Genomic DNA, 9,234 nt, shown 5'->3' on the forward strand with positions numbered 1-9,234 from the left:
TAGCGGCTCCGGTTTTTTGCTTTAGCTTTTGTTTCACAAAGTCTTATGACCATTCATCCGCTCTCAACAATTCTGATTCTGCAAACATTCGTTTTATCCTTTTTAATAGGTTGGCATCCTATAGAAATCTATAGATAATTCAGAGTACGTATTTTGGAAAGAGGCAACTGTTCTAACCAGGTTCATTTATTGCCCAGAAATTCGCTTTTGGCGGTATCTGCATAGACTGCATTGTACCAAGATACTATTTGGCTGCATTGGTTCGTTAGCTCAGCTGATTCTGTCGAGGACACAAGGTAATAAGCCGAAGATCGTAGATTTGGGAAAGTGACGAAAGTCGCAAGTTCGGGTGATTGAAAGTTCCTTGGAGTCTTCGTCCCCAGTGCCCCGCTCACTGTTTTGATCTTTCAGCTTTTGGCGTAACTAGTGGTTCTCGCTAGTTTCCGATATCTGTAGCGTGTATGTATTATTTCGTGTTTGTAAACATACTTACAGTGTATGGCGCCTGTTGTCCAGAAAGTGTGAGGTTGGCTGAGAAGGTTTTGACTGCTGCCTAGTTCTAATTACTTATACGGATACCTGCATCGTGCATGCTGGTTGCTGCAGCACCTCTTCATGTTTAACAGGACGGCCTCGTACGCCTGATCAGAACATTTTTGCTGTGTAGATCTGACATAACCTCACGCCTACATTGCCATGGACGGCTGGGGCGTTCCGGGCGATGGGGAAAATGCTGCTGGGTGGGATGAAGTGTATCCGCTTGGATCTTCATCTGATTCGGAAGGTGAGTTACCGTAAGCGCATGAGCTCCCTGCTGTTAAAAGTGGAAGTATTGTAACTGTTGTTAATTGTAGTAAACATTTTGCTTTCCGCAGCGGTCGAGTATTTTTGTTATGCCATAAAATCGTAATACTAGTGCCACGGTGATAACGTAGTTTACCTTTGCAGACGATGAAGTGGAGCACGACCCCGGAACACTCGGGTACCGAATGGCACAGGCCACAGGTGCCTTCGCGGGCGACCGGGCACAGTCTTCTGCGCACAGTCAGCCGGTGGCTCCGATCACAGCCCCGCCAATGCCACCGCCAGCGGCTCCACTGGTATTTTTGCACATGAAGTTTTTAGGGATAATGGAATTTCATCGAAATTTTAAAAAAATAATCTACGTTTTTTCATAATCCATATGATCCAAATATAACCATACCAATAAATATCGCAGTGTGAATATTATTTTGATAAACGTTGAGTTGCTGTTTTAGCTGCCGCAACAAACACAGCCGCCTATTCCGCAGGCGGCACCGGCATCCAGCTCCCATTCCGCTTCGCGATGGAGTAATTATGTGGAAGAGACATGGGGCACGTCTGCGCCACAGCCGCCTCCTTTACCACCACCCATGCCCACCACAACTTTCGCAGCTCCCGAGCGCTATCAGCGGACAGAAGGCCGTCATTATGCCTTGGCCATGGCGCTGTCCGGCGAAGCGCCCACCGCCGGCCAAATGTCGCAGTTGCTGGCCAATCCTTTACTGCCCGAGCGGAAGATCCTGGAGACGCCGAATAACTTGCTGATGGACACGAGGCGCTTCACTCAGATGGCCCGCCGGATTCCCAGTCCGGCGCGTGTTTTGCGCCAGCAGCTGAGGGAACGACGGGAGCGCGAACTTGAGGAGGAGCTGGCCACACGTTTACGACGATTACGTGGACCTACGGCGCGTATGGGCACAGGGGCAAAGATTAACCGTCCCCGCCCGAAAACACCGCCGCATCCGGATAGCGCAGAATGGGTTCAAGATGTACCTGCAGAAGGTGAGAACATTTCTGTCATTAAACTGATATCCACTTCTCGTAATTATGAGAATGAATCGTACATACTTGCAGTAATTTGCTGGGTATTTTTTTGATACTGGTGATTCGCCGTGATGTTATGTCGCGGTTTTTGGTTTTGTAGTGCTGGCAGTAAAAGGTCATGTATGTTGCAACTCTTTCGAGGCTTCTATACTTATTGCAGATATTCTGGCAGCTATTCCAGTATCTGCGGAGCCACCTTCATCTACGGAAGCAATGGACGTCTCTGTGGAACCTGAAAAGCAGTCTGATGTCTCCAAGCGCACTACATGGCGCACTCTTCATCGCGCCCAGCCATCAGCAGCAAAATCCGCGCCGAAAAAGACGTAATTGTTGACATGTCTTCTTCTTTAAACGCATGAAGTCAAACTAATAATTCGTTCGATCGTTGTGAACTTGCAGATCACGCCCGTACGACCCTGCAGAGCTGAATTTGGTGTCATTGAAAGATTTGAGATCCCAGGATGTGCATCAGCATGTTGAAGAAACCCAGATTGTTGAAGACATGGCAGAACTGCCTCCAGCTGTGGAGGACACGGTAATAAAGCAACTGCGTATAATACGTAGCCGTTGATATGGTATGCCTTTTATGCATGCATTACCATGTTTGGGAAATAGAGTAAATGTTAGAATGCGCGAAAGGAACTGCTCAGTTATATTGTATAGATTCCGACAAAAGCAAAATCATCATCCGAGGATGAGTGGGAAGAAGAAGAACCGAAAGACTTCGTGGACCAGTTTGCTCATATGAAACTGAGAGATCGGAAAGTGCGTGTACACGACAACCAAGGCAAACTGGGCAAGTCGGCGTGTGGTTGGAAAGCAGGACGCGATGATGAAAAAGTGTGTTCTAATGCATAGAACTTCTTCCCTCATTCTGTTTTACCATGTGTACGAGTTTTTTTTAGATAAAAGCCTGGGGAGACGTTTCTTCTTCCTGTGCATGCCAGTGTAAACCGGAATCGGTAAAAGATCCTAAGTTTAAGGAAATGTTGACCCAGGATGAGTTACGCAAAGTTAGGGCACATGAAATGCGATGTTTGGCGGTTCATCGAACAAGTCGCAACGCCCTGGTCAAATGCAACCGGAAGCTGAAGCTTCAAGGTGAGGAAGCGGAGTTCTACTGGTGGCCGCAGTCTGGAACGGTGGGAGTATTCTGCCCGAAGCATCTGGCCCTATTGCGGGAACACAAGATTTGCCCCTTTTGCCGGGAATTTTTCGAGGAAGATAACGTGAGTGCTCGTTTTTACACCTCTTTTCGCTTTTGTTAGAAAAATGCACAGTCATGCTGTTGTTACTGCCCTTATTTCACGTTAATACGGTACTCGTATTTGATCGTTTCCAGCTTCTTGTGCTGTCTTTTGTTTCAACTGAGAGACTATAAAGCGTGTGTCCTCGCGAGATGTTCCCTTTTACGGTAATGCATTTTTGGTTTATTAGAAAGATTTTATGGTTTGCCACGGAGAAAAAGGAACTGATACCCATTTGTATCATTTGGATTGTCGCGCGGTTGTTAAAGTGGCTCGGATGTGTCCACATTGTCTGGCTTCCAAGGAATACGGGACGGAGACAGGATACGAGCCTAACCATGGGCCGTAAGAATCGAAAAGAATTTTCTTACTGATGTTCTTTATTCAGTATTAATTGCTTCTTAGGTTATTCGTATTAAGTTATTAACGATGTCATACTGAAAAATAATATTTGGAGTTGATAACTAAATTGCTTTTGCTTTTATAGAGAACAATTAATTACCATCCAAGATCACCGAGAAGTTTTTGGGAATCTACAGAAAACGTTAGTAAAGATTCCAGCTATGCGCGATGCAAAAGCCGAAGACTACTACGTCTACTGCACCGACAGCGAACGGCATTTATTTGAATCCTCTTTGAAGTGCACCGTTGCGGCAGATGCAGAGAGGTGAATGTATGGATCGAATGTTGTTTTTGCTGAAGCAGTTGTAACAGTTGTTAACTTTTGCTGTTTTCTTGCTTCCTTTTTGTGACTTGTTTTTAATATTTACAATATCCGGATCGCATTCTTGTTATTTTTATTCAGGCTCATGCAGTCTAAAACCGATGAAGAATTTAAAGAAGCCATTCTGAGCTTGGAATGGTGGGCTCTTTTGGAAGCTCGCAAAGACCGGAAAAAGTGGGGCGAATGTTTTGGCGTTTTGGATGAGTCTTCCGGTCGGACGCTGGTCCATCGAGCAGTGGTTGAGAAAAGCGTAATCAAAATTCTTCTTCTCTCGCAAGTAAGCATTGAGCAGTAATAAGTTCATTAAAGTCACCGACAAATTTTTAGCACTGCCGTATGAGTTTGTTTGATTTCTTCGCGGGTTTAACTTTGTCTTAAGTAATTCAATGTATTAAATCGCTTCCTTATTAATTTTAGGAAGTTTTTTTTAATTCAAAACCATATCTGCTTGATTTTTTATTTACTTTATATTTTCTGTCTTATTTACTGCGATCTGTTTATTAGTGTAATATGCCATGTATTTATTGTTTATATTGTAGTGCGGCTCCGATATTCACCGAAAAGATGCATCTGGAGAAACTCCTTTGATGCTGGCCGTTAAAACAGGAGCCGTGACCTGTGTATACGCTTTGCTAATTGTTGGTGCAGATGTTAACACTGTGGTAAGCGTTATTTGTAGTCGAGTAGACGCATTCAGTCGTCATCTGCTTCTCCTTTCAATTTTTCTGTGAATCCTTTTGTGTAGGACAAAGATCTTTATACACCGCTGCACTGGGCAGCGATCAAGAAAAGCTATGCATTGATGAGCTTCTTCTTGGATTTCAAAGCCAATGCTTCTATGAAGGTTAGTTGACTTCTTTTTAATATTCTCCGTAATACAGAATCTTGTAGCATAACACATGCTTCCAGTTGAAATACGAATATCTTTGGCAGGGATAAGATGGCGCAGTATTGTTATCTTGCGTTTGTGTGGTTGTGTAGGATAATTATTCGATGGCTGCGCCGTTGTTCCACACGCTTCTCTGGATCCGCGAGGCTTGTTTCCTGAGTTTGATCAATCGGAAGTTGGATTTGGAACTGCAGGATGCCAATGGATGGACTATTTTGCACTGGGTGGCTTTCTTTCACCGCAACGATTTAGCGAAATACTTTTTCGAAACAGTTACACCTTGGATGCGTGACAACTGGGGAGAAACGCCATTGTAAACGTTCTGTGCGTTTTGTGTGGATTTTGTGTAATATTGTCTTTGATGTTGCAGGCACGTTGCCATCCGCGTGTGCAATACCCAGTTCGTCAGAATTTTTGTTTCACGAAGGCCCGCGATTGTGGTATCGAAAAAAAGTTTCGCCGGACTTACGCCATACAAATTGGCGCGTGTGTTGCTTGGTCAGGAAAGGGATAAAGAAAAGATAAAGAAATTTCGCATCATTATCCGTTTGATGGAAAGATTTATCGACGACGAAAGTCTGGAAACTGAATGTGTGCCGAAATTGTTCGGAGATAAACCGATTGGCGAAGCTTGTGGGTAAGACAAACCGGTTCATGCTGTTACTAGAATGCTTTATATTTTTCCTGATGCTGATATTAACTTTGGCTGTTTAATTGAAGGGATTTGACGAGCGGTAGAGCTTTAGCTCCCATTCCCGTGTACAATTTCTTAACGAAAAAGTTTGATGTACATGAGCTACTGTATGTTACGGCGACCATACCTCCGCTCCTGTATCAGACGCTTCCGAGAAAACCGGAGTTTTGGCAGGTATTTGAGCAATAATTACTTGTACCAGATGTCTTTGTACTGGATGACAAGTTGTGTGTGTAGGATGCTTGCAAGTTCAAAGAACCATACGATACCTGCGTCGATGCCAAATGCCGCTGCGCTATGTCGAATAGCGCTTGTGAAACCATATGCCGCTGCGTGGCGGCGAAGGAGAAAAAAATAGAGGGGCAGTATTGTGGGCTGCACTACTGCACTGCGTACAGCAAGCACGCATATAACGTGTTCATCGATCAGTGTTACGTGCCTAAAGGTCAGCTGGATAGCGGTACTACTGCGCTCAGTCGTAACAGGCCCCCGTTCTCCGATAGCCATCGCGAGAGCCTGAAAAAGCGTTTATTGGCTAAAATGCAGCGATGTAATGCGGTAGTAGGAAATGACCTTTTACACATACTGGCGCTGGTCGAGGCATCGGGAAATGGTGGAAATGCGTGCGGTGAGCGGCGATTCCGGCGCAGTCACTCAATGGAGACCTTCCGAAACCGGACGATTGTCCGTAAGCGTTCGGAATCGGTCGGCCGGTTGCCGGTTACCAGTCGCAGCAGTCGTAAACGGGGGGTGCATCAAGTGGACAGCGAAATGGCTGATACCCGCCGATATCCGATGCGTAAAACGCGTAATCTGAACCATGTTACCGGGGCTGTACACAAGGACGAAGATGACCAATACCGAAAATTTGTTCGGTAAGTGCTGGGAATAGGTAGTTGAAAGTCAGTGCTGTTTTTTTCCAACCAAATATTGTACGAAGTACAAAGTACTACCGCTTGCAGTTGTATGTTAGCTACATGTATACTGCACGCTTATTCCAGTACATGCACCGATGGACTGTTTTTTCGGCGGCAGATAGCACTTTAGATGGGCAATAGTGAGATTGAAATTACCATGCAGTAATAAAATGAAAATTAACGTAATTGCTCTTCTTGATAGAAATCCTTTCGACTTATTTGACGAGATTCAGCAATGCGAAGTCGATGGTGTTCTGGAGAGCGCAGTGATCCGCTTCGAGCGGCGACACGAGTTTATTCGGTGGGATCTGAGTTCCAGATATCCGGCAGCTCCCGCCCGTCATCCCCTGGATAAACCTGCTGTGAACAAGAAATCTCGGTATACAAAAAATCTGAAGAAGTTGAAGTCGTACGAAGAGTTTCATTCGGATGACGTGTTGGATGAAACGCCGGTGGCCGTCACTCTCCGGGATAAAGCGAAATCATCCCTGCTTAGTTCAGGCGATGAAGACATGACGCTGTCGGAGTGCTCCATTCGATGTGATTGCGGCATGGAATGTCCAATGCGCGCTCTCCAGTGGCCAACGTTAGCCGTACGATTGGCACTTATCTATGTGGATTCGGCTGTTGGCTGGGGTCTGCTGACTCTGACTGGAGTTCTCGCTGGACAGTGCCTTGGCGAGTAAGTGTTTGCTGGATATGAATGCGAAGAGTTTTCTTTAAAACTGTATTTATCGAAATCGGGTTTGTGGAATCTGGTGTGGATGTTATTTCTCATACGTTTGTATTTTCTTTGAAGATACACTGGAGAGTTGGCATTGGGGAATTTATACTGTAACGATACGTACATGTATCAGATGTTAGACGACCGTATGCCCAGTACAGAGGATAAGCCATCCGGCAGTCAGGACAATGGAGCTGCACAAAATGTAAGTGAAAGACTACTAACTGTACTGTTCAACCTAATTATCTGGGTTTTCCATATTTTAGAGATGGTCAATTGATGCGAAACGAGCGGGAAGTATAACAAGGTATGAGGATTCCTGCCTACTCTGTTTGCTGTCACTAGCGCCTTGCAATGCTTTTGAAATATGTAATTATGTAAATCTTCACTCGGTAGATATGCCAACCATAGCTGCAACCCTAATTCGAAAACCGCAACGGTATACGGTCATGGTGTGGATATTCCCAGGCTCTGTTTGATTGCTCTCCGTGACATACCTGCTGGCGACTACATTACGTAAGAACGGTACAAGTCCTGTAAAGATGTGATGTAGGTAGAAAGGAATTTGCTTTTACGGAAAAAATATTTTCTCATATTATTTTCAGATTGGATTATTCGGAGTCGTTTTGGACAGCGAAAATGGACAACGAAGATGAAAACGACAGAATATACTGCCGTTGTGGGGATGTTGCATGTCGGTTCTCGAAGGGTGGGGAAATTGATCGCAAACTTGCGAAGAAGAGAGCGAGTTAAGTGGAACAGCAAGCGCAAGAACGTAATCGGACCAAAGTGCAGGAAAAATGCACAGATTTTTCTTTTTTTGGTTTTGTAATCTAGCCGTACTCTTGATGTTTAGTTGAACTGATCTAGAGAAAATGGGAATTGTATAGTCTTTGGGAATTGTATAAGGAAAATGGGAGTTGTGTGTTCCTGAGTTTTAGCGCACAGTGTGTTGCGAATTTTCAACATTACTTTGGATTATTAGGGCAAAGATTACCGATCATGGCAATGCACTTCGATTGGCTATTGAAATTGCTAGAGTAGATTTCTGTCTATTTCTGTGCTTACAACTAAAAAGCAACAACAGACCACCATTCATATGCAGTAACTGTAACTTTTTTTCAAGATCTGAAAGCACAAAAATGTCAAAAACATCAGAAATCACGTCACTTCTGGAGAAAAAGATTTCAAAATTGGTACAGCAAAATGAAACAAGAGACAGTAAAAATTAAAATCACTCATCACAGGATCCGTCTGCCCAGCCCGTGCTCCACCGTTCATCCACTTTGGCACAGTCAAACAGCGGTTTACCGAGTTTCCGGTTAACACGATTATGTATCCGGCACATCCACTGACTAAATCGCGACCGCGACGCGGTATCCGGCACATCATCCTTCATATCCTCCCGCAGATCCTTAGCGCAGTACCAGCAGGGATAAAATTGTGAAAAGAGATGCAGAAACGACTTCATGTCCGCTTTCTGCTGTTCTGTGGGTGTAGCGGGGTAATGCGCGGCCATCGTGTGGAGAAAGGTCCAGGTGGCTCGGCCCAACTGATCCTTATCCACCGGGCAGTCAGGGCGCGCGGGACCAGCTACTTCGGGGAGGGAACCGGAGGAGGAACTCGGCGGAGCAGCTGACTGGGTCGTGCTGCGCGGTGGAATGTTCTGCTGTTTGTCGGGCCCGGACTTGCGTGAAAACTTCATCCATGTCTTGAAATCGGTACAGGCACGGCACGGTTGGCCGTTTTCGTCCAAGGGTAGCGTTTCTTCGCTGTGACTGCCCATGGCTGTGCCAGGATTGAAATAACGACAACGATTGCATCAACACTTCAATCAGCTGATAATCGTTCCTGTTTGGCTGATGCCTCAATGCATCAAGCTGAATTGTACCGGTCTCGGTTAAACTACCTGAGGACAAAGAATCTGAGAATGCGATGAGAAAATCCAGTTATTTAACATTTAACAAACCAAAAAACATAAACGCTGCGAATTTCGCTAGAGTAGTAATCCGGATCCCTATAAAATTTGAAGTTTTCTCAGCTTTTCTCAGTTTTCTGCATTTCTTTTGTACGAGTACGAGTAGCATCTGTACTTGTAGCACTTTCTAACAGTCCGACACAAGTGCTTTGGCTGCTGTCGTGTGGCGGTTGCTGACAAACCGCTTGTTGCAGTGCTCGCCCGCCCGCTGCG

At 45.1% G+C, this 9,234-nt stretch overlaps 2 protein-coding genes across 4 annotated transcripts; one reads left to right on the forward strand and one right to left on the reverse strand.

Annotated features, from left to right (window-relative positions):
- Positions 1–70: 70 nt before the first annotated feature.
- On the forward strand, positions 71–8,073 carry LOC129597048 (uncharacterized). Of its 3 annotated transcripts, XM_055494485.1 has the most exons (23): positions 71–296; positions 412–459; positions 668–784; positions 949–1,100; positions 1,260–1,806; positions 2,009–2,171; positions 2,248–2,383; positions 2,512–2,688; positions 2,754–3,077; positions 3,286–3,440; positions 3,583–3,762; positions 3,901–4,096; positions 4,359–4,481; positions 4,565–4,663; positions 4,801–5,021; positions 5,079–5,345; positions 5,429–5,576; positions 5,640–6,277; positions 6,522–7,001; positions 7,119–7,248; positions 7,310–7,350; positions 7,440–7,559; positions 7,649–8,073. In XM_055494485.1, exons 3-23 carry the CDS (start codon positions 697–699, stop codon positions 7,794–7,796), a joined length of 4,533 nt encoding a protein of 1,510 aa, XP_055350460.1. In that variant the 5' UTR covers positions 71–296; positions 412–459; positions 668–696; the 3' UTR covers positions 7,797–8,073. The 3 variants fall into 3 exon arrangements, with proteins under 3 accessions (XP_055350460.1, XP_055350452.1, XP_055350468.1); XM_055494477.1 differs by lacking the exon at positions 412–459; XM_055494493.1 differs by lacking the exon at positions 412–459 and having other exon boundaries at positions 7,440–7,568; positions 7,649–7,788.
- Positions 8,074–8,145: 72 nt separating this feature from the next.
- LOC129597085 (FAD-linked sulfhydryl oxidase ALR-like) lies at positions 8,146–9,125 on the reverse strand. Its single transcript, XM_055494525.1, has one exon. The coding sequence runs from the start codon at positions 8,827–8,829 to the stop codon at positions 8,278–8,280; it is 552 nt and encodes a 183-aa protein (XP_055350500.1). The 5' UTR covers positions 8,830–9,125; the 3' UTR covers positions 8,146–8,277.
- Between the last annotated feature and the right edge of the window lie 109 nt (positions 9,126–9,234).

The sequence above is a fragment of the Paramacrobiotus metropolitanus genome, unplaced genomic scaffold (assembly GCF_019649055.1).
Source record: "Paramacrobiotus metropolitanus isolate TYO unplaced genomic scaffold, Prichtersi_v1.0 Parri_scaffold0000003, whole genome shotgun sequence".
Taxonomy (NCBI): Eukaryota; Metazoa; Tardigrada; class Eutardigrada; order Parachela; family Macrobiotidae; genus Paramacrobiotus; species Paramacrobiotus metropolitanus.

Excerpts from the sequence above, each read along its gene's own strand:
- LOC129597048 (XM_055494485.1), top strand. The coding sequence starts at position 697 with ATGGACGGCTGGGGCGTTCCGGGCGATGGGGAAAATGCTGCTGGGTGG. Across the intron at positions 2,689-2,753 it reads CAGGACGCGATGATGAAAAA|ATAAAAGCCTGGGGAGACGT; the intron begins GTGTGTTCTAAT and ends AGTTTTTTTTAG. Across the intron at positions 3,763-3,900 it reads GTTGCGGCAGATGCAGAGAG|GCTCATGCAGTCTAAAACCG; the intron begins GTGAATGTATGG and ends ATTTTTATTCAG.
- LOC129597085 (XM_055494525.1), bottom strand. The coding sequence starts at position 8,829 with ATGGGCAGTCACAGCGAAGAAACGCTACCCTTGGACGAAAACGGCCAA.